Genomic DNA, 25,794 nt, shown 5'->3' on the forward strand with positions numbered 1-25,794 from the left:
AGAATAAATAGAAAGCTAATGACAGACTTAAGGACCCATGGTGGATTGGGAGTTCCCAATATAGAACGATACAGACAGGCAATCTATATTCAGAGGATTCTTGATTGGAGGGTCCATAAAGCACAAAAGAGGTGGGTGCCTTTAGAGGAACATATTAATGGAGATATATGCCTGCAAACCTTTTGCTGGCTTCCCCATTTTGATAAAATGATAAAGGACATAGATAACCCATTGACTAGGGAGACCTTGGCCCAATGGGAGGTAGCTAACAAGACTAATCCATATCTTTCCTCTAGGCCCTCCCCCCTCACTTCTCTGGTCCATAATCCAGAGTTCTCCTTGAAGGCCTTGGAGACCCAACATACAGACTTAGATTCCCCCCCAGACCTTATTGTCGCCAATCTTTCGGACAATTAACATATCCGTTCTCACAAGAACCTCCAGGAGTTGGGGTATGAGTGGGCGAGTAATTGGTTTAACTATAGAAAAATACATCACTATATAATGACACACAAGCAAAGACACAATATGCTAAGACCTATGACCAAACTGGAACAATTGATGTCCATATCTGGCCCCTGCAAACACCTCCTTTCAAAAATATATGCAATTTTATCCCAACCTCCCCCGGGCAACTTGCCCTGTTCCATCGAGGCATGGGAAAGAGAGTTGGGGGTAATTATCCTTCCCCAGATGGCATCTTCCATATTCTCCAATACCAAGTCATCATCCTCATCGGCTACGCTGGTGGAGATGAATTACAAAATTCTCCATAATTGGTACCTTACCCCCAGACGTTTACATACGCTATACCCTTCTTCGAGAAACCGTTGCTGGCGCTGCGGTCATTTTGGCAGTGGAATGGGATATATGTGGTGGTGGTGCAACAGTATAAACAGTTACTGGAGGGATGTAATATTAGAAATCGAGACCATCTTTCAGACTCAATTACCTCTAGACCCACTCGTATTCCTCCTAAATAAACATATTAAACTCCCTTCCAAGGCCCACAATATACTATTCCGTATTTGTACTAATGGTGTAAAGTCACTAATTGCCAAAAATTGGAAATCCCCCTCTCCTCCGAGTGTTTCAATGTGGAGCCAGAGAGTTACCGACCTCTTGGAACTCGAAGAATACAGATTCTATAAGTCTGGTACCAGGGATCATTTCATTTTAGCTCAGGAAATATGGGATCAATACATGAAGAAAGACCAAAACTAATCACTGCCCATCCTCCTCTCCTTCCTTCTATATCAGACTCAGGACGATTCTTTTAAATAATAACTCACTTCTATCTTAGGGGTGGATAGTCCATATTTCTTCTGTTAAGTGTGATCAGTCCACGGGTCATCATTACTTGTGGGATATTATCTGCTCCCCTACAGGAAGTGCAAGAGGATTCACCCAGCAGAGCTGCTATATAGCTCCTCCCCTCTACGTCACCCCCAGTCATTCTCTTGCACCCAGCAACTAGATAGGTCGTGTGAGAGGACTATGGTGATTATACTTAGTTTTATATCTTCAATCAAAAGTTTGTTATTTTAAAATAACACCGGAGTGTGTTATTACCTCTCTGGCAGAGTTTGAGGAAGAATCTACCAGAGTTTTGCTATGATTTTAGCCGGAGTAGTTAAGATCATATTGCTGTTTCTCGGCCATCTGAGGAGTGAGGTAAAACTTCAGATCAGGGGACAGCGGGCAGATGAATCTGCATAGAGGTATGTAGCAGTTTTTATTTTCTGACAATGGAATTGATGAGAAAATCCTGCCATACCGATATAATGTCATGTATGTATACTTTACACTTCAGTATTCTGGGGAATGGTATTTCACTAGAATTACACTGTAAGAAAGACATAAAGTTGTTTAATAACTAGAGATTATGTTTAATGTTTTTGCTGGAATGTAAAATCATTTTCATTTACTGAGGTACTGAGTGAATAAATGTTTGGGCACTATTTTTCCACTTGGCAGTTGCTTAAATCTGTTTTTTCTGTCAGTTTCTGTTCTCCCTCACTGCTGTGTGTGTGGGGGAGGGGCGCTTTTACTATGCATCAAATATTTTCTCTCAGCAGAGCTGTGAGAATTATAGTTTGACTGACATAAAAACGTTTATTCTGTAATTTGTTTCCTGCTTTCAGAAATTGTTATCTTTGCTAATGGGATTAAACCTTTGCTAAAGTTGTGTTGTTTAATTGCTGAGGGGAACAATCCTTTGCTAAAACTGTATATTCTGACAAAGATTGATGCTATAACTTAATTATTTTAACTGTTATAATTTTTTTCTGTGCTTCTTAAAGGCACAGTTCGTTTTCATATTATTTGTAAATTACTTTGAAAAGTATTTTCAAGTTGCTGTTTATTTGCTAGTGTGTTAAACATGTCTGATTCAGAGGAATATCTCTGTGCTATATGTGTTAATGCCAAACTGGAGCCCAATAGAAATTTATGTACTAAATGTATTGATGCTATTTTAAAAAACAGTCAATCTGTACAAATTGAACATATTTCACCAAACAACGAGGGGAGAGTTATGCCGACTAACTCGCCTCACGTGTCAGTACCTGCATCTCCCGCTCAGGAGGTGCGTGATATTGTAGCGCCGAGTACATCTGGGCGGCCATTACAAATCACATTACAAGATATGGCTACTGTTATGACTGAAGTTTTGGCTAAACTACCAGAACTAAGAGGTAAACGTGATCACTCTGGGGTGAGAACAGAGTGCGCTGATAATGCAAGGGCCATGTCTGATACTGCGTCACAGTTTGCAGAACGTGAAGACGGAGAGCTTCATTCTGTGGGTGACGGTTCTGATCCAAATAAACTGGACTCAGACATTTCAAATTTTAAATTTAAGCTTGAGAACCTCCGTGTGTTACTAGGGGAGGTATTAGCGGCTCTGAATGATTGTAACACTGTTGCAATCCCAGAGAAAATGTGTAGGTTGGATAAATATTTTGCGGTACCGACGAGTACTGACGTTTTTCCTATACCTAAGAGACTTACTGACATTGTTACTAAGGAGTGGGATAGACCCGGTGTGCCTTTCTCACCCCCTCCTATATTCAGAAAGATGTTTCCAATAGACGCCGCCACACGGGACTTATGGCAAATGGTCCCTAAGGTGGAGGGAGCAGTTTCTACTTTAGCTAAGCGTACCACTATCCCAGTGGAGGATAGCTGTGCTTTTTCAGATCCAATGGATAAAAAATTAGAGGGTTACCTTAAGAAAATGTTTGTTCAACAAGGGTTTATATTGCAACCTCTTGCATGTATTGCGCCTGTCACGGCTGCAGCAGCATTTTGGTTTGAGTCTCTGGAAGAGACACTTCAATCATCCACACTAGATGACATCACACACAAACTTAAATTCCTTAAGTTAGCTAATTCATTTATTTCAGATGCCGTAGTACATTTAACTAAACTTGCGGCTAAAAATTCAGGATTCGCCATTCAGGCACGCAGAGCTCTGTGGCTGAAATCCTGGTCAGCTGATGTTACGTCTAAATCTAAATTGCTTAATATTCCTTTCAAAGGGCAGACCTTATTCGGGCCCGGCTTGAAAGAGATTATTGCTGACATTACAGGAGGTAAAGGTCATGCCCTGCCTCAGGAAAAGGCCAAAGCCAAGGCTAGACAGTCCAATTTTCGTTCCTTTCGTAATTTCAAAGCAGGAGCAGCATCAACTTCCTCTGCACCAAAACAGGAAGGAGCTGTTGCTCGCTACAGACAAGGCTGGAAACCTAACCAGTCCTGGAACAGGGGCAAACAGGCCAGAAAACCTGCTGCTGCCCCTAAGACAGCATGAATTGAGGGCCCCCGATCCGGGACCGGATCTAGTGGGGGGTAGACTTTCCCTCTTCGCCCAGACTTGGGCAAGAGATGTTCAGGATCCCTGGGCGTTAGAGATCATATCTCAGGGATACCTTCTGGACTTCAAATCCTCTCCCCCAAGAGGGAGATTTCATCTGTCAAGGTTGTCAACAAACCTAACAAAGAAGGAAGCGTTTCTACGCCGCGTACAAGATCTTTTATTAATGGGAGTGATCCATCCAGTTCCGCGGTTGGAACTAGGACAAGGGTTTTACTCAAATCTGTTTGTAGTTCCCAAAAAAGAGGGAACCTTCAGGCCAATCTTGGATTTAAAGATCCTAAACAAATTCCTAAGAGTTCCATCGTTCAAGATGGAAACTATTCGAACATTTTTGCCCATGATCCAAGAGGGTCAGTACATGACCACAGTGGATTTAAAGGATGCTTACCTTCACATACCGATTCACAAAAGCCATTACCGGTATCTAAGGTTTGCCTTTTTGACAGGCATTACCAGTTTGTAGCTCTTCCATTCGGACTGGCTACGGCTCCAAGAATCTTCACAAAGGTTCTGGGCACTCTTCTGGCGGTACTAAGACCGCGAGGAATTTCAGTAGCTCCGTACTTAGACGACATACTGATACAAGCTTCAAGCCTTCAAACTGCCAAATCTCATACAGAGATAGTACTGGCATTTCTAAGGTCGCATGGATGGAAAGTGAACGAAAAGAGAAGTTCTCTCTTTCCACTCACAAGAGTTCCCTTCCTGGGGACTCTGATAGATTCTGTACAAATGAAGATTTACCTAACAGAGGACAGGTTAACAAAACTTCAAAGTGCATGCCGTGTCCTTCATTCTATTCAACACCCATCAGTAGCTCAATGCATGGAGGTAATCGGACTAATGGTAGCAGCAATGGACATAGTTCCTTTTGCACGCCTATATCTCAGACCACTGCAACTGTGCATGCTAAGTCAGTGGAATGGGGATTACTCAGATTTGTCCCCCACTCTAAATCTGAATCAAGAGACCAGAAATTCTCTTCTATGGTGGCTTTATCGGCCACATCTAGCCAGGGGAATGCCATTCAGCAGGCCAGACTGGTCAATTGTAACAACAGACGCCAGCCTACTAGGTTGGGGCGCTGTCTGGAATTCTCTGAAGGCTCAGGGACTATGGAATCAGGAGGAGAGTCTTCTTCCAATAAACATTCTGGAATTGAGAGCAGTCCTCAATGCTCTTCTGGCTTGACCCCAGTTAACAACTCGGGGGTTCATCAGGTTCCGGTCGGACAACATCACGACTGTAGCTTATATCAACCATCAGGGAGGGACAAGAAGCTCCCTAGCAATGATGGAAGTATCGAAGATAATTCGCTGGGCAGAGTCTCACTCTTGCCACCTGTCTGCAATCCACATCCCGGGAGTGGAGAACTGGGAGGCGGATTTCTTAAGTCGTCAGACTTTTCATCCGGGGGAGTGGGAACTTCATCCAGAGGTCTTTGCCCAAATACTTCGACGTTGGGGCAAACCAGAGATAGATCTCATGGCGTCTCGACAGAACGCCAAGCTTCCGCGCTACGGGTCCAGATCCAGGGATCCGGGAGCGGTCCTGATAGATGCCTTGACAGCACCATGGACCTTCAGGATGGCTTATGTGTTTCCACCTTTCCCGATGCTTCCTCGATTGATTGCCAGAATCAAACAGGAGAAAGCATCAGTGATTCTAATAGCGCCTGCATGGCCTCGCAGGACTTGGTATACAGATCTGGTGGACATGTCATTCTGTCCACCTTGGTCGTTACCTCTGAAACAGGACCTTCTGATTCAGGGTCCTTTCAAACATCAAAATCTAACTTCTCTGAAGCTGACTGCTTGGAAATTGAACGCTTGATCTTATCAAAGCGTGGTTTTTCTGAGTCAGTTATTGATACCTTAATACAGGCTAGGAAGCCTGTTACCAGAAAGATTTACCATAAAATATGGCGTAAATACCTATATTGGTGCGAATCCAAAGGTTACTCTTGGAGTAAGGTTAGGATTCCTAGGATATTGTCTTTTCTACAAGAAGGTTTAGAAAAGGGGTTATCCGCTAGTTCCTTAAAGGGACAGATCTCAGCTCTGTCCATTCTGTTACACAAGCGTCTGTCAGAAGTTCCAGACGTTCAGGCTTTTTGTCAGGCTTTGGCCAGGATTAAACCTGTGTTTAAAGCTGTGGCTCCACCATGGAGTTTAAACCTTGTTCTTAACGTCTTTACAGGGTGTTCCGTTTGAACCCCTTCATTCCATTGTTATAAAGTTGTTATCTTGGAAAGTTCTATTTTTAATGGCTATTTCCTCGGCTCGAAGAGTCTCTGAGTTATCAGCCTTACATTGTGATTCTCCTTATTTGATTTTTCACTCGGATAAGGTAGTTCTGCGTACTAAACCTGGGTTCTTACCTAAGGTAGTCACTAACAGGAATATCAATCAGGAGATTGTTGTTCCATCCTTGTGCCCAAATCCTTCTTCGAGGAAGGAACGTCTTTTGCACAATCTGGATGTAGTTCGTGCCCTTAAATTTTATTTACAGGCAACTAAAGATTTTCGACAAACGTCTTCCCTGTTTGTCGTTTACTCTGGTCAGAGGAGAGGTCAAAAAGCTTCTGCTACCTCTCTCTCTTTTTGGCTTCGTAGCATAATTCGTTTAGCTTATGAGACTGCTGGACAGCAGCCTCCTGAAAGAATTACAGCTCATTCCACTAGAGCTGTGGCTTCCACTTGGGCCTTTAAGAATGAGGCCTCTGTTGAACAGATTTGCAAGGCTGCAACTTGGTCTTCGCTTCATACTTTTTCCAAATTTTACAGATTTGACACTTTTGCTTCCTCGGAGGCTATTTTTGGGAGAAAGGCTCTTCAGGCAGTGGTTCCTTCTGTATAAAGAGCCTGCCTATCCCTCCCGTCATCCGTGTACTTTTGCTTTGGTATTGGTATCCCACAAGTAATGATGACCCGTGGACTGATCACACTTAACAGAAGAAAACATAATTTATGCTTACCTGATAAATTCCTTTCTTCTGTAGTGTGATCAGTCCACGGCCCGCCCTGTTTTTTAAGGCAGGTAAATATTTTTTAAATTATACTCCAGTCACCACTACACCCTTGGCTTCTCCTTTCTCGTTGGTCCTTGGTCGAATGACTGGAGGTGACGTAGAGGGGAGGAGCTATATAGCAGCTCTGCTGGGTGAATCCTCTTGCACTTCCTGTAGGGGAGCAGATAATATCCCACAAGTAATGATGACCCGTGGACTGATCACACTACAGAAGAAAGGAATTTATCAGGTAAGCATAAATTATGTTTTTTATGTAGACTGGTTATTTTATTAGACGAGATGGCTCAATGCACCTGTAGAGCACACAAAGGCTATTATCATGTTATTGCTAGTGGAAGATTATATTTTTGTTTCTTTTCTGTCTTGTCCTGTTCTCGTCGTTTTTCCTTTCCTTTTCCTTTTATTTGTAAGTATATGGAAATACACAAATGTTAGTTTATATTTGCAAATACCTTGATTGTTTAGATCTTGGTTTTATGACCAAAGTGGTCTCTATGTAATGCTGTTGTTTTTGTTTCTCCTTTGTTGATCTTTTCTGTAAAGTAAAAATTATTCTCAATAAACAGAATTTGGAATAAAAATTCCTAAGATTCTTTCCTTTCTGCAAGAAGGTTTGGATAAAGGATTATCTGCGAGTTCTCTAAAAGGACAGATTTCTGCTTTATCTGTCTTACTACACAAACGACTGGCAGCTGTGCCAGATGTTCAAGCATTTGTTCAGGCTCTGGTTAGGATCAAGCCTGTTTACAGACCTTTGACTCCTCCCTGGAGTTTAAATCTAGTTCTTTCAGTTCTTCAAGGGGTTCCGTTTGAACCTCTACATTCCATAGATATTAAGTTGTTATCTTGGAAAGTTTTGTTTTTGGTTGCTATTTCTTCTGCTAGAAGAGTTTCAGAGTTATCTGCTCTGCAGTGTTCTCCGCCCTATCTGGTTTTTCATGCAGATAAGGTGGTTTTGCGTTCTAAGCCTGGTTTTCTTCCAAAGGTTGTTTTCTAACAAAAATATTAACCAGGAGATAGTTGTACCTTCTTTGTGTCCGAATCCAGTTTCAAAGAAGGAACGTTTGTTACACAATTTGGACGTAGTCCGTGCTCTAAAATTCTATTTAGAAGCTACAAAAGATTTCAGACAAACATCTTCTCTGTTTGTCGTCTATTCTGGTAAAAGGAGAGGTCAAAAAGCGACTTCTACCTCTCTTTCCTTTTGGCTTAAAAGCATCATCCGATTGGCTTACGAGACTGCCGGACGGCAGCCTCCTGAAAGAATCACAGCTCACTCCACTAGGGCTGTGGCTTCCACATGGGCCTTCAAGAACGAGGCTTCTGTTGATCAGATATGTAAGGCAGAGACTTGGTCTTCACTGCACACTTTTGCCAAATTTTACAAATTTGATACTTTTGCTTCTTCGGAGGCTATTTTTGGGAGAAAGGTTTTGCAAGCCGTGGTGCCTTCCGTTTAGGTAACCTGATTTGCTCCCTCCCTTCATCCGTGTCCTAAAGCTTTGGTATTGGTTCCCACAAGTAAGGATGACGCCGTGGACCGGACACACCAATGTTGGAGAAAACAGAATTTATGCTTACCTGATAAATTACTTTCTCCAACGGTGTGTCCGGTCCACGGCCCGTCCTGGTTTTTTTAATCAGGTCTGATGAATTATTTTCTCTAACTACAATCGCCACGGTACCATATGGTTTCTCCTATTTTTTCCTCCTGTCCGTCGGTCGAATGACTGGGGTGGGCGGAGCCTAGGATGGACTATATGGCCAGCTTTGCTGGGACTCTTTGCCATTTCCTGTTGGGGAAGAGAGATTCCCACAAGTAAGGATGACGCCGTGGACCGGACACACCGTTGGAGAAAGTAATTTATCAGGTAAGCATAAATTCTGTTTTTTGTCTGAATAATGTTTAAGAAGGTGTCACTTAGCCCTATTAAAATACCTCCTTTTTAAAGCCGTTGCAGTTCTAAGCTTGACTTTTAATACGGAGAATCTAGCTGGTTATATACATTTGAACTTAAAATTAATTTAAATAATAGTTTCAGGTGTATAATTTGATCAGTTTTGTCACAAATTACAATAACTTAGATATTAGTGCTCACTTTCTCTTTTCCTGTAATGGTGTACCTTAACAACTGACTACGCTATTGACATGCTTTTTACTTTGACTAGTTTTTACATGTGGCCCTAATATTTGAGATAAACAGTCACTGACTATTATATAACCGGTTTTGATATGCATTGGATTGACAACATGTTAATGATAGAAAATACTCTTAGAAGGTTTTTGTTGTATACATTTGGGAATGTGGATCTGGCGTTTTGATAGTGTATGTAACGTCATCCGCGTGTAGTGTGGTATATGGTAGGTATTTCAAAGAAATTATTATATTGCATTTATTTAGTTGATTATTTAGTACAAAGATGTTTCCCCCATTAAGATAATGTTTATAACTATACCTAATCCTATGCTTTTTAAAATGAATTGTTTATCTTAAAGGGACAATAAACACTGAGATGTAAATATAAAATGATAAATCATATATATATTAAAAAAAAGTCTACAATATACTTTCATTACTTATTTTGTCCCCTTTTCCTGTAATTCCATTCTTAAATTGTGAGCTTTTCCGTTCCTTTTAGAAATGGAAGTAGAGAACACTGTTATATTCCACACAGCCATTGGCTGCACACTCTAGTGACCTATTTATAACTGTCCCTAATTGGCCACAGCAGAGAAGGAAACATAAGTTACAACATGGCAGCTCCCATTGTTTTATAGACACTTAAACTTTACACTTATTTTGTCAATATTGAAACGGCTAATGAAACTTTAAAAAATACCATCTATATGTTATTATCAGACTAATCTTTTATTTGAATGTATCATTTTATCTAGCTTTTATTTAGTTTTAAATGTCCCTTTTATTTTTATTTTTTTAACTTGCGGTTGTGGTGTTTGGTTTAATCTTAAGATCTTATTGAAGTTATTGAAGGCTTAATTTGATTAATTTTTTGATTCCTTTAGCCTAAGAGATAAGCTGAATAAAGTAACAAGTGAGAAGGAACTACTGACATGTCAACTAAAAAATGAAAAAGATGAAAAAGAACTATATAAGGTAAAATCAACTACATGACATGGCATTTTGTGTTTCATTTGCTTTTTTACACAAGTTGAAAAGAAAATTTGCTATTTTCTTCTTAAACAGGAAGAGTCCACAGCTGCATTCATTACTTTTGGGAATTCAGAACCTGGCCACCAGGAGGAGGCAATGACACCCCAGCCAAAGGCTTCAAATACCTCCCCCACTTCCCTCATCCCCCAGTCATTCTTTGCCTTTCGTCACAGGAGGTTGGCAGAGAAGTGTCAGAAGTTCGAGTTAAGCCTCTTATTGAGGGTAGTACTCTTCGAAAAGGGACTGGAGTTATAAGTAGTCCTGTCAGCCTCTCAGTGAGAGCATGGATAAAGGTTAGAGTCCGGATATGCAAGTAGAGTTTTTCTGCGAAACCATCCCGACTCATATTAACAGCTCCTTGTCAATCAAGTCTATGTCAGAAGCGAGGCTACTATCTGTCACACTTGAAGGGTCGTGTTCCTGTTCCATGGCGTAGATTCCGGTAAGATCATTTCATTTTACTAAATTATGTGAATGTGATGTTAACGTAAAGGTAGGGTCCCAGTGGGACTCCTTTTATCTTAAAAATAAATAAGGAATCATGCGTTAATTTCCCCTAAGGGGGTTATTGAACAGGGTGGACTTTAATCATGTTTGTTATGTGGTTCTATTTGCTAAGGTGTAGTAATACTTTAGGCTTATAATGGCTTTAACATTAATAGCCTTATCGTCATTTGGCGCGATCTTTAGATTTGCTCGCTATTTTATGACTTGCACGGTGCACCTCGTGACCGGGTGCGGTTACGTTGTTTTTCACTTTCGTATGCTGACCGAGTGGCTACAGAGAGAGTCTGCTTGTGGGTTGTCTGGTTCACAGGAGGTGGTGAGTGCCCCAAACATTGGGGGTGTAAAGAAGGTGTCAGTTACCATTTTTGTAATCCCATTATGGAGGATTCTGACTTTTTAGACACGGATGTCTCAGATGCGGAGAATGCGTCTTGTTATGAATATGAAATGGCCCGGGTTATCCATGCCCATCAGTTATGTTCTATTTGCCATTCCAGAGTACTCTCTTCTCCCAATTCAGGGACCTCAGAGATGCTAGGTCCTGTGAGGCCCGTGTCCCAGAAACTTTCTTTGCTAAGCAAGCAGGTGTTCCTTTGGTTTTTACTCCTTCTCCGGAAGGTGGCATGTTTCCGCCAGAGGTTACGGCACGGTTCCGCATGGCCATATCTGAGACCTTGGCTCATTTGTATCTCCCAAGTGAAATATTTTTAAGATACTGTCCGTGTTTTGTCAACCAGGGCCCGCTGGGCGGGGGATTGCCCGAATCAGCTCGGCCTCCTGGGGAAGCGGGGGCCTCTGAGGCTTCAGGGGCCCCAACCTTGGGGCCAGAGTCGTTTGTCGATCCGGCAAGGGATAATTTTGCCTTCTATTATAGGTTGGCACGTCTTCATGTCCTACTAAGACATGTTTTGGCGTTGCTAGAGGATCTCAGTCCTTGTGGGCAGAGGGATTCGAGGCCTTAGATGCCGGATGGCATCCTGGATAGACGTTTTAGGGATGAAGCTAATCTCCTTATCGTCTATGTTTTTCTTTATTTTATGTGTTGGTTCCAGTTTTGAGCTTGTGTGAAGGGAGCCTTTTGATCGGCTAGTCTGGTTGGGCGTATCCTTTTTTCCCTGGGGCGTTCACCCACGGGTGCTGCCTTACTTTTATTTTAGATTCAGACAGGATGTATTTTGATTTATTTGTATAAAGCTCATGGCTGATATAACTTTCTTTTGAGAACGTTCTTTCTCTTGAACCGAGACTTGCGATTTTGTGGTTGCATGGACACTTCCTCGGAAGTGGTGCACTTTGGTTAAGTCCGATGTAATGTTTTCTCCTTCATATTATCGAGCCTTCGGGGCGATATTTCTTGGACCATAGACAAATCTGAAGTGCTCTTATACCAGGCAGGTACTGGTTGGGCGTTATCTACTGTTTTATTGGGTTCATGTCACCCTTGTGGTGCTGATTAGCCTATAGGCTTTGGAAAAAAAATAAAAAATAATAAGGCCTAGTGTTATGGACTCTGGACTCGGATCCAACAACGAAGTTTAGGGCCTGGGGCTTAGTTTCAATGCTTCTGGTAGGAGAATTGTGTGCTCTGATATAAGTTGGTTGGCAATATTGCTTGAGATGCGTGACCGACTTTTTCAGACGTCATTGTGGGTTCTAGATCCCCTGAGGACTCGGAACCGTGGTTTTCCATTCATTTGGAAGTCTGGAAATGTGATTGATTTCCAGAGGTTTAGTATCTGATTAAGTGGATGTTTGAGTCTTCACTTGCCGTATCTCCGGATGACGACTCTTGTAGCCTAGTCGCATTCTTTTTGCGGTGGCAAGGTTTCCTTTCCTCCCGTCTTGGGTTGGGTCATTTGTTATGAAAGAGTGGACGTGTCCTTCTTTTTATCAGTGTTTCGTTTGCTTTAGTGCGTGGAGTGCAGGGGTCTCCCTGCCGTTCTACCAGGAGCTGCGAGGCTCCTGTTGTTCCATTCAAGGATGTCGGGAAATCAATCCGGCAGGGATCTCTGGAAACTGTCGTCTGTTCAAGATAAAAACTTCCCCTTGTCATACCATGGTCTTTGACTCTTGGGTGCTACCTGTCAATCTTTTTGAAAATCTAGCCCTTCGGGCTTTTTGCTAAAAATGTTTTAATTTGTTAATACCCTGAATACAGTGTGCCATTAGTATAGAAAGCGTAAGAGGAGACAAACTCTTTCAATTTATTAATTGCACAGTGATTTCTTTAGACAATCATGTCTGATACAGATCAGGATCAAATTCAGTTAAATGCATGTCTATTGTGTTTAGAAGCTCAGATTGTTTCACCAATGCAGTTCTGTTCCTCATGTGTTAAAAAGACATTACAGTGTAAAGAAAGAATTTTGATTGATGAGCCTGTCTCTCAGGATGATGCTGTTCAGGTAATACCACAGCCATCTCTTGGAACGTCCTAAGCCGCAATGGGGTCACATGCATTGCCCTGCAGTTCCTCTCTAGCTCCCAGTGGAGCATATTTGAATCCTCGGTGGTATCTGCACCATTATCTGCTTTTCCTATGTTGATGGGAAAGCGGAAAAGGAATTCAGACGGCAAGGTCTCTGATTCCAGTGGTTTGTCTCAGGTGGCTCTTCCTCTTATGTCTGATGAGGAAGAAGCGTCAGAGTTTTCTTAGGGTGAGATCTAAGATTTGGATAGTGTAAGTCCGTCGTCTGAAACTGATGGAAGCTCTTTTAGATTTAAGCTTGAACACCTTTGTGTTTTGTTAAGAGGTGTTGGCTACCTTGGACGACTCGGATACTCCTGTCGCTGTCCACTAAGAAGTCTAGTAAACTCAATAACCAATTAATACTTGGTTCTGGACCGGGCTTTGGATATTATTATCAAATGAAGAGTGCTGGATGCTCCGTGTTAAAAGTAACAAAATGTATTATTCGTATTAAAAGCGTTAACATGGAGAGACAAAGTAGACACGAATGCAGGCGCAGCACCAGGGCTTACGCGTTTTGGCTACAGATCCGTAATCATAGCATACAGGTGCTGTGCCTGACAGGTACATTTAACACCTTAGGTTGATTCTCATTGGCTAACAGAAAAATTTAAAAGAAAAAACAACCCGCCCGCTTGGTAGTGTCATAATGAGAGTACATAAAGAAGCTAAAACTACAACAGAGAGATACGCTGTGAATGCAAAGGGGATAAGCACGTTGTGCAAATGTTACAAACTGAACTTAGAAATAAATGCTGGGTAATACAATGCAAATTAGATAATGCATACAGAGAAAGCAATTGAAAATTAGAAATGTAAAGACGGAATGCTTTACAGTGTAAGTTTGAATAAGGTAAATTATATGCAGAGTACATGTCAAAGCTGTGTATATACAATGCCATTAACATTATATAATTGAATATAGTAAATCATAAGCAGAGTACAAGTCAAAGCTGTGTATATAGAATATCATCACAAAGATGTGTGTATATGAATAAGGCATATATATAAAATATTGATGACTGAAAAACAAAAAGAAAAAGAAAATGTGAATAATAATAATAATAATAAGAACCATACATGGTGGCCCTATAAATATAAACAATTGTCACAAAATAGATCAGGAGACACTGAGGGAACTGTGACAAAGGATGAGTATTGATTATAAACAGAGCTCACATCTGGCTAGTTAATAGGTGTGATTCTTATGTGGTATGTGCCCTACAGGCAGATAGGCAGCCTAGAAAAGGGAAACGAAAAATGTACTGAGGAATGATAACAAAGGACTGGAAATTATTCCCAGTAGTTTATTAAATCATACCTGGAATTAAGTCCTTTAGGTATTCTGCTGTCAAGTTTAAACATCCAGAATGCCTCTCTCTTAGCAAGTAATTGACTTAGATTGCCACCTCTGCTAGGCAGAACAACTTTTTCAATGATGCACCATCTAAATGAACTAAGGTTGTTACAATGTGTGCCATTTGAAGTGTAGTACCAGAGGTGTCGTGGCCTTGCCTATATTGAAGGATGAAAGGTGTTCTCTGAGTCTCGAATTCATGTCCCTGGAGGTAAGTCCTACATATTGCAGATGACACTGTGTGCAGGAAATTAGATATATGACATTACTAGCTGTGCAGTTGAGGCAAGTCTTGATGTCAAAGGTTTGGCCAGTAATGTAAGACCTGAAATCTTTAGTGACCTGGACAAAGTCACAGGGTTTGCAAAGTCTACTGCCACATTTATACATCCCGCAGTGCCTCAACCACGAGCTTTGGTTAGTCTCAGTCTTTCTAAGCTCTGTCGGTGCTAAGATGCCCCCCAAGGTGCTACTCTTCCTATAGGAACATCTTAAACCTTGATCGACAGTAGTCACTAATTTGTCGTCAGCAGCCAATAGGGCAAAATGTTTTTTTACTATACTGCATATTTTATTATACTGTGCACTGAATTGCGTGACAAAGTACACTCCTTGAGGAGATTTGATGTTCCTTGTTTTATCTTGTAAAAGTGTCTTCCTATCAATATGTTCAAGAGACCTTTTGGCCCTTAGGACATCATGTGAAGGATACCCTCTCTCTCGCAACCTTTCAGACAAAAGGTTTGCTTCCTTACAATTCCTCTTTAACCTAGTAAATTGCCCTTTTGCAACTGCGAATCTAATTTGTTTGGGATGGCTGCTGTTGCCGTGCAACAGGGTATTCCCTGAGATGGGTTTACGATAAACACTCATGGAGACACAGCTGTCCTGTATACCCGTTAGGGTCAGATCTAGATAGTTAATATGTGTACTGTGTAGCTCAAAGGTAAATTTTAAATTTAAGTCATTGGAATTTAGAAGGTCAAGGAAAAGGGGCACATCTGACTGATTACCTGACCATACCAGAAGGAGGTCGTCAATGTACCTCCTATAAAATTTGATGTCCTTTTTGAAAGGGTTACTATCTCCAAAAATGCAGCACAGCTCCCACCAACCTAAATATAGGTTGGCGTACGAGGGAGCGAACTTAGCTTCCATGGCTGTGCCGCATCTCTGGAGATAGAAATCCCCTTCAAACTTGAAAAAGTTATGTGTAAGAAGGAACTTGATTACCGTTATCACATAAGTCTGAAACTCAGGAGAAAAATCACTGCATGCCCTTCGTGTGGGGTATAGATGAGTAAAGGGCAACTGCATCTATGGTCAACCACGCATACTCATCTTTCCATTCAAAGCCCTCCAGAATATTGATTCCATGCTTGGTGTCGCGAATGTACGATACTAAAGTTAGTACCATAGGTTGTAAAATAGAGTCGACCCATTGCGAGAGGTGCTCCAAAAGGGAGTTGATCACGCTCACAATGGGCCGACCCTGAACATTGGCAATACTTTTGTGAGCTTTCGGGAAATGGTGGAAACAGGGAGTCCTAGGAAATTGTACATCCAGATATTTGACGGTCTTATCTAGGAATCCCTGTTCCCTACCATCATCCAGAATGTGTTTCAATTGAGATTTGAAAGTGTTAGTGGGATCTCTGTGGAGCTTTTCATAGTCACCTGTATTATGTAGTTGACATTTGGCCTCTGTGATATAGTCATTCCTATTCATTACAACCACCGCCCCGCCAGTGGCGGCTGGTGAAGTTTTAGAATGGGGGTGCACAAGACCCTGCCCCTTTTAGAAAGCCACGCCCCTTTGAAAAACATGACCCTTTTTAAAACCACTCCCCTTTTAACAAGCCACACCCATTTTTAAAAGCCACACCCCTTCGCGAAAGTCTGCAGCTATTAGAAAATATACAACTCAACTTGAAGTAATAGTTTAATATTTTGGCAGTTGTTATCTAATATTATATATATAACTTGTAGGTAGGTAGCTCTGCAGCTGTTATAAAATATACAACTCAACTTGAAGTAATAGTTTAATATTTTGGCGGTTTTTATGTAATATATAACTTGTAGGTAGCAGGTAGGTAGCTCTGCAGCTGTTATAAAATATACAACTCAACTTGAAGTAATAGTTTAATATTTTGGCGGTTGTTATCTAATATTATATATATAACTTGTAGGTAGGTAGCTCTGCAGCTGTTATAAAATATACAACTCAACTTGAAGTAATAGTTTAATATTTTGGCGGTTGTTATCTAATATTATATATATAACTTGTAGGTAGGTCGCTCTGCAGCTGTTAGAAAATATACAACTCAACTTGAAGTAATAGTTTAAATAGTTTGGCGGTTGTTATCTAATATATAACTTGTAGGTAGGTAGCTCTGCTGCTCTGCAGCTATTAGAAAATATCAACTAGAAGTTGAACTAAATTGTTAAAGAACTCCCTAAAAGTCCAGTATACTCCTAAACTTGCTAATCTCAGACTCAGACTGTGTCTGTTGTTTAAATTACAAGTAGAAAAATACATTTATTTTTTAACACTAGTTCAAGACTCAACTCAAGTTACTCTATATAAAAAGCAATCTCAGACTGTATGTGTTGTTGAAATAAGTAGAAAAATAAAAATGTTTTTTTTTTAAACACTAGTTCAAGTTCAAGACTCAACTCAACTTACTCTATATAAAAAGCAATCTCAGACTCAGACTGTATCTGTTGTTTAAATTACAAGTAGAAAAAAAAAAGGATTTTTTTTTCAACACTAGTAGTTCAAGACTCAACTCACTCAGTTACTCTATATAAAAAACTGCAGGCCTGCAGCAAAAATCATTAAAATATCTGCCCACAAACTGTCAAACAACTTACTGAACTAATATAATATAGTAGTATAAAATTTAATTAGTAACTATGTTCTTCTAGATAGATAATAGAATACTAGTAGTTAGTGACTGTGAATCTAAAGTTAAGTTCTAAACTCTATTGCTTTGCTAAGCTAAGCTAAATGTAATAATGGCTAACTCTAACTCACTCACTGTCTATTATTAGCCTAAGGCTATTTGCACACTGCAGCAGCAAATATGTGTTGATGGCTGCCAGCAGGCAGCAAAACAAAATCGTTTTTTGCAGTTAACAGATTTTTGCACAACAGAGCTGAATCTAAAGTTAAGTTCTAAACTCTATTGCTAAGCTAAGCTAAATGTAATAATGGCTAACTGAACTCTAACTCACTCACTGTCTATATTAGCCTATATTTATTAATTAGCCTAAGGAGCCCTAAGGCTATTTGCACACTGCAGCTCAGGCTCAGCAGCAGCAAATATGACTGTGTTGACTGTTGATGGCTGCCAGCAGGCAGTAAAACAAATTCGTTTTTTGCTAACAGATTTTTGCACAACAGAGCTATGCAAAACGCCTCCTCTCAGCTCAACGGCTATCTCCACAAAGATTTTCGCGCCGTTCAGCCGGGAGGAGCCTCGTGGGGACCATCACGTGAGCCAGGGAGCCCTCTCAGCCTATCACACAGTCCGGATCGAGAGGCTGGGGGAGGAGACAGAGCACAGGCTGAACAACCGCACAGTTCAGCCTGTGCGATTATGCCTCTATAGGCATGAAGCTGGGGAGGAGCTACGCCTGCACAGTGAATACATTGCGATCACTGTGCAGGCATATAGAGCTCCTTACCGCACGTGCGAGTGGGGGGTGGAGACTGGAGCCTGACTGTCAATCTATGACTCACAGACTCAGCCTCTCTCAGCCCCCTCAGGCAGCAGTGCGACGAGTGCCGTGGTGCTGTGGTGTGTGTGACGTCACGGACGTCAGCACACACTGAAGTGTCCACCCGGTCCTAGCTCCTGCCTCCTGCCTAATAAACTCAAATGTACCTGGTACCAAAATGAAAATATCTGATGTGATAGCATTGCAAGCAGCTTAAGCTGGCATCATGATCATGATACTGATAGTATACACTGCACACTGCACAATAAATATAATAAATACAATATAAAATAATATACATAAAAAATAAAATTTTTAATATTTTTTTTTTCCTGCTAATTTTTTCCCCCTCCTCTGCCCCCTGGGGGTTCACGTGCGACAGTGCACATATGGAGGAGCCTCCACTGCGCCCCGCCCTTATCGGCGGGGCGTATCACTATCTGGTTGTTGCCCCTGAGTTGGGCTAGTGCCTCTTTTTGTTTAAGTGTAAGATTCTGTTTAACTTTTTTGGTCTCTTTTTGAAGTTTAATTAGATCCATCTCAATTCTGTGTTGGTAGGTCTCTAGTATATGGCCTCTACTCATCATGGGGTAGAAGTTTGATTTTTCTATGAGTGTAGTGCCTATATTGATGGTACCTATATCTGTAAGGGACTCTTTGGCTAGGGACTGTAGAGTAACCACGTCACATATTTCTGCAAAATCACTAATGTTGTTAGGGACAAGAGGTGTAGATTCAACTTGCTCATCTGGCATAATGTGTGTACTGCTGAAGTGTTTTTTCAAAGTCAAGCATCTAATTAGGCGATTCACATCAATGAGCGTTTGAAATAGATTGAAATTGCTCGTAGGAGAGAAGCCTAAGGCTAAAACAGAGTGTTGTTGTGATGTTAGTGTCACAGATGAAAGATTAATAACATTGCTTGTCATTTGTATTTTGTCTTCGGTTTGTTCCCCCTCAGTGGGTATCTGCCTTGACCCATTTGGGTCTGTCCTCTACTGTGTGTTTGATCCAGGGCCTGTGGAAAAACCTGTTCTAGATCATTACTGGCAGTAGCCACATTAGGGGGAACAATTGGCATATGTGATGCAGTATATTGACTAGTAGTATGTTCCTGTGAGTGTGGCTCTTTTTGTCTTACTACTGATGCATTTTCTGGAGCAGGAGCATATGTATGTTTGTTTTTGAGTATGCCTATGGGAATGGAGGGCACATTCTGAACAGTGGGAGCAGTAGTGGACGCAGAAGATTTGTTGCTCTCATCTGAGGAACACTCGTTATCACTACTAGAGAAAGAGACATTTCTGCAGTTAGATCTATGTCTTCTATGTCCTCTATTGCCCCTCCGTGTGCCTGAGGAGAATTGATTCCGTCTGTATTCTCCTCTCTGGATATTATTACCCAGGAGTGGGAGAAGCCGGGGGTATCTTTTTCCCCATCTTCTATTTTCAAGAAAATGTTTCCAGTCGCGGACTCCATTACGACAACATGGCACTCTGTTCCGAAAGTAGAAGGGGCTGTTTCTACTCTAGCCAAGAGGACAACTATTCCTATTGAGGATAGTTGCTCTTTCAAAGATCCTATGGATAAAAAGATGGAGGTATACTTAAAGAGAATTTACGTTCATCTTGGTCTTTTATGGCAACCTGCAGTTTGCATTGCCACCGGAGGTGTTCTTCAGGTTAACCACCAAATGGGGGTTACCGGAATTGGATCTGATGGCGTCTTGCCAGAACGGAAAGCTTACAAAGTATGGATCGAGGTTGAGGGATCCTCAGGCTTTCCTGATAGATGCTCTGACAGTTCCTTGGAACTTCAGGTTGGCATACCCTTTTCCTCCTTTTGCTCTCCTTCCACGAGTCATTGCAGGAGAGAGCTTCAGTGATTCTAATAATTCTAATAGCTCCTGCGTGACCTCGCAGGATCTGGTACGCAGATCTGGTGGAAATTTCATCTCTCTACCTTTGTGGAGACTCCCTCTGAGGAAGGACCTTCTACTTCAGGGTCCTTTTCTTCATCCAAACCTCATTTCTCTGAAGCTGACTGCTTGGAGATTGAACGCTTAATTTTATCTAAGCGTGGATTTTCCAAGTCGGTCATTGAGACCAAGATTCAGGCTCGTAAGCCTGTTACTAGAAAGATTTACCATAAGATATGGCGTAAATATCTTCATTGGTATGAATCCAAAGGATTCTCTTTGAGTAGAATTCCAAAAATTGTATCCTTTCTCCAGTAAGGTCTGGAGAAGGGTTTGTCTGTCAGTAATCTGAAAGGTCAGATCTCTGCCCTATCCATTTTGCTGCACAAGCGTCTGGCGGACATGCCAGATGTGCAATCTTTTTGTCAGGCCTTGGTCAGAATCAGGCCTGTGTTTAAATCTGTTGCTCAACCTTGGAGCCTTAACCTTGTTCTTAAAGTTTTTCAACAGGCTCCATTTGAGCCAATGCATGCCATAGATATTACGTTGTTTTCTTGGAAGGTTTTGTTTCTTACTGCTTTCTCTTCTGCTCGGAGAGTTTCGGAACTCTCAGCTTTGCAGTGCGATTCGCCTTATCTCATATTTCATGCAGATAAGGCAGTTCTTCGTACCAAGTTTGGTTTTCTTCCTAAGGTTGTTTCGGATAGATATATTAATCAAGAAATTGTTGTTCCTTCTCTCTGTCCTAATCCTTCTTCTCATAAGGAACGTTTGTTGCACAACCTAGATGTTGTTCGGGCTCTTAAATTCTATTTGCAGGCTACTTAGGACTTTTGTCAGTCTTCTGCATTACTTCTTTGCTTTTCTGGAAAATGCAAAGGTCAGAAAGCTACTGCCACTTCTTTCTCTCTGGTTGAGAAGTATTATTCATTTGGCGTATGAGACTGCTGGACAGCAGTCTCCTGAGAGAATCACGGCTCATTCTACCAGGGCTGTTTCTTCTGCTTGGGCTTTCAAAAAATCTGCAAATTGGTCTTCTTTGCATACTTTTTCAAAATTTTATAAATTTGATACTTTTTCTTCGGCTGAGGTTTCTTTTGGGAGAAAGGTTCTTCAAGCGGTGGTGCCTTCTGTCTAGACGACCTGTCTTGTCCCTCCCTAATTATCTGTGTCCTCTGGCTTGGGTATTGATTCCCAACAGTAATTGATGATTCCGTGGACTCACCATATCTTAGAAAAGAAAACAAAATTTATGGTTACCTGATAAATTTATTTATTTCCGGATATGGTGAGTCCATGGCCCCACCCTTTGTTTTAAGATGGTTTTCTTGACTAAACCTCAGGCACCTTTACACCTTGTGTTGCTCCCTTTCTTCTTTTCCTTCGGTAGAATGACTGGGGATTGTGGGAAGGGGAGTGATACTTATCAGCTTTGCTGTGGTGCTCTTTGCCTCCTCCTGCTGGCCAGGAGTGATATTCCCAACAGTAATTGATGATTCCGTGGACTCACCATATCCGGAAATAAATAAATTTATCGGGTAAGCATAAATTTTGTTTTTTCCCTATCCCCAGTGTTCAGTTTCTACCCATTTGGAGTTTACCTGATATGTCAAGGATTAGGCACAAAGGTTCTCTGTGGTTTCATACCTGAATAACTTTTTGCAAATTTAGCAGTCTGCCACACCTACACGGAGTTTCAAACTCTTTTGATTAGCAGATTGACCTGTCTAAATGTTAAATAAATATATATATATATATATATATATATATATATATATATATATATATATATATATATATTGAAAATGTATAGCTGTTTGAGAGAACAGTTAGTGGATCTGATAAAGAAGTGTTACAGTTTGCATAAAAGACACATGTAATAGACCATTTTGGTTTTATCTAGTCGGGTAAACATATTTATCTTGTTAAGTGTATCCAGTCCACGGATCATCCATTACTTGTGGGATATTCTCCTTCCCAACAGGAAGTTGCAAGAGGATCACCCACAGCAGAGCTGCTATATAGCTCCTCCCCTCACTGCCATATCCAGTCATTCTCTTGCAACTCTCAACTAAGATGGAGGTCGTAAGAGGACTGTGGTGTTTTATACTTAGTTTATTTCTTCAATCAAAAGTTTGTTATTTTAGGGGCGGAGCCAACTGCCGTTAAGCTCAGACGTGCTTTTATGGAGCTCCTGATTATTGGAACATTTTTGTGAGATATTTATATAGATTAACCCTAAAAAATTTGTGTTTTCTCTGCTGAGGGCTTCAGACACATGTCTAATGCAATATATTATATGGAATCACATTATCCTTACAGACTTGCCGATGCCATGCGCTTCTAAAGGAAATGAAACCATGCGGTGCATGCGCTATTCTGGATTCTCAAGTCCTCCTCATATCTGCAAAGCAGTCTAACTGACCAGAGATCATCTACTCTGCTACTGACCATGGGGGATTCCTACTCTGCAATAAGAGCTTGCCTGATGGACTTAGGATGCCGCATGACGGGTCACTTTAATTCTCTGACCAACGTCATCAGATACGGCTCTGAACCTAATGTGGTGTCAGCTGGATTGGTTGTGGAGCAAGCGGAACCTCATTCTAATATGCAGCTAACTATGGCTCCAGCACAGGAGGCTGAATTGGCACTGTCACGCCAGAATCTGATAGCCCCTTCGCCTTCAACCTTGTACGTAATGGGGGAAACTGCTTGCTCAGTGGCGGAGCTGTTGAGCCCTCAAAATCAACTAAGCCAGGATTCTCAATACCTATTGAGCGCAACTACTTTTCAGGCCGTCGTGGATGCCTCGCAACTAACTAAGCCACGCATCGCTTCAACCCTGATTCCATCTAGCTCTGATCCACCCGGAAGATCTCGCACTCTGCTCTATGGTGCACGCGATGGTGATTTCCCGGTAATGGCATTCTCTAACCAGTTGCAGAAATCTGTGGGGCTGATCCCCTTTTCGCCGGTGGAATGGTTCAGAAGCCCTTTTGATCCAGGCGGTTAGCGATACCTCTGCTCTCTGTACTGCAAGGTACACGCCGGGGCACTTTTGCTCTCACTGCAGTCAGCGTTATTATAACGATGGCTTGGAATTCTGTTTTTTCTTGTTGCCCATAAACTCTCCCCATTTAACCTGTCAGAAACTGGGAAAAGGCTAAGACTGAGTATTGACTGTATTAAATGGGACTTTATCTAGGTTAAAAGTGATTTGTTAACAGTATATTACTTTTATTCCCTGTGTTTGAATATTGAACGCCCCAAGTCAAGTTATATATGAGAGGATATAGGAAGCCCCATCAGTACATAGTCATAATCTCCTCATTTAGCATACAGGTCTGAGTAATATTCAAATAACATCCAATTGAAAGTTACATTTTATTCTTGTGCCTATTGCTAGGTCCCAGAGATATTAGTACTATCAACATGTCCAGCGTTGTCGGGCCTGGGTGATGCCTATATATAGCAGCCAATTGCTTGTTATATTAATACGCACATGTTATACCCCTGTTAGGAATTATCCTGCACTTTTACTCTCTGTAAGATGTATACTAAAACAAAGTACAGTTATGAAGGAGTGTCCACTAGCATGCTGTTTATGCCTGAACTTTTTACATGTCATACCATGTGCTCACATATTGCTGCCTATACAATCCCACACTAGATACATGGTCTGGCACCATATCCCCATATCTCCCATCTACTCTAATAAGTTACATCCCTGAGCTCTGTGTTCTCTTGTTTGGACCTCCTATGGTATAGTTTAATGCACCAATGTTTACACCATGTTCTCTTAGTGCTTTAATGTTTCTAATCTGAAAGAAAGTACCATATCTCTCAGTTTTTGTTTTTTTTTCCCTCTATTTATATGCAACGCTGCTCCTCCACCAGGTTCTGGTAGCTTTAAGTTACATGATTGTATTACCCGCTCCTACCAATGCTGCCAGCTATAGCTAATTTTTCCTTGCTTAGACATGCCTCTGCTTGTTGAAATAATGTCACACTGATAATGGCTGCTTATCTCTAAAATTACACATATGGTCTAGTAGTTGTGCTCTTATATATATATGTGCTTACGATAGCTGATTTAGCACGATTTCTCTATCTGGCGCTTACATGCTTATGCTGTTTGATATTCACATCTTTAGCTGAGATTTAGTTTTATTTACCTACAGAGAGTATGTCTAACATTGTTTTTTAGGAGTTATAATTTTGGCGTTCAGCCTCTCCCCTATACCAGTCCCTCTTCCATATACTATTTTACCTATTATCCTCATAAGGATCATAAACTGTTGTTATAGGTTATCTACAGACCCAATCTGGACTGAGATGATTAAACTAGTCTATCTTCTTGGTGCACATTATTTGTTCATGCTGAGCCTCTCTCCTCCCTTTCCCGCTGGTACTGGTTGCCTGCGGGTCATATCCCTACTCCTTTTTCCTACATCGCCTATAGGTGGAACCCCCCTAGGAGAGGGGCTCATCTTTGACATATAGGAGATTTACAGTTCAGGCCTAGAGATTAACCTCATTATGCTCCTATGTCGATATTTATAACTACTTTATACTCTGCCTAGATATCTTTAAGAGTATACTTGGCAGTTAAAACTAATACTCACTTAGTGACCCGATAATAGTTCATATAAGATGGCCATCCTGACTGGCTCCACCCTCCATCCCCCATCCATCCCCCCCCCCCCATTATATTTCGAGCGGCTCTTGCCCGCTGCATCCCCTCCCCTTCAATCAGTAAAGCTAATTTCCCCCTGGCCCTAATTGTATCAGAGTCGACGCTTGCATTTGCCTTCTATATGGTCCAGGGAGGACAATTTTTGACTTATTGTTATTACCTTTATTATAAAACTGAAGTCACACTGTACACTGCCCAAGTTATATAACATTGCGTGTGCTATTTGGATACATTAAGCCCTAACTGTAGGGTTATGTTTGTAACACATATGTAACAATATTGTATTTGCACTTATCTGTATATGTTCTGAGGCATACTTGTTGGCTGTATTTATTTATGACTTCAATAAAAAAATATTTAAAAAAAAAAAAAAAAAATGGTACCGGAGTGTACTGTTTATCTCAGGCAGTATTTAGAAGAAGAATCTACCTGCATTTGCTGGCATGTTTAATCGTTTTTTACATATGTTTGGTGATAAAACTTATTGGGGCCTAGTTTTTTCCACATGGCTGGCTTGAATTTTGCCTAGAAACAGTTCCCTGAGGCTTCCCACTGTTGTAATATGAGTGGGAGGGGCCTATTTTGGCTTTTTTTTTGCACAGCAAAAATTACAGACACAGACATCCAGCTTCTTCCTGCATGATCCAGGACTTCTCTGAAGGGCTCAAAAGGCTTCAAAAGTCGTATTGAGGGAGGTAAAAAGCCACAGTAGAGCTGTGGCAGTTGTTGTGACTGTTTAAAAAACGTTTTTGTCATTTGTTATTCCGTTTTTGGTATTAAGGGGTTAATCATCCATTTGCAAGTGGGTGCAATGCTCTGCTAACTTATTACATACACTGTAAAAATTTCGTTAGTGTAACTGCATTTTTTCACTGTTATTTCAAAATTTGGGAAAATTTGTGTTTCTTAAAGGCGCAGTAACGTTTTTATATAGTGCTTGTAAACTTCTTTTAAAGTGTTTTCCAAGCTTGCTAGTCTCATTGCTAGTCTGTTTAAACATGTCTGACACAGAGGAACCTACTTGTTCATTATGTTT

At 41.1% G+C, this 25,794-nt stretch overlaps 1 protein-coding gene across 1 annotated transcript in view; it reads left to right on the forward strand.

Moving 5' to 3' along the window:
* TAX1BP1 (Tax1 binding protein 1) overlaps positions 1-25,794 on the forward strand; it is a 338,069-nt gene that overhangs the window by 105,878 nt on the left and 206,397 nt on the right. Inside the window, exon 2 of the mRNA XM_053715733.1 lies at positions 9,937-10,027. Coding sequence (XP_053571708.1) covers positions 9,937-10,027 — 91 coding nt within the window. The remainder of the gene's footprint in view (positions 1-9,936; positions 10,028-25,794) is intronic.

This window comes from Bombina bombina, chromosome 5 (assembly GCF_027579735.1).
Source record: "Bombina bombina isolate aBomBom1 chromosome 5, aBomBom1.pri, whole genome shotgun sequence".
In the NCBI taxonomy this organism is placed as follows: Eukaryota; Metazoa; Chordata; class Amphibia; order Anura; family Bombinatoridae; genus Bombina; species Bombina bombina.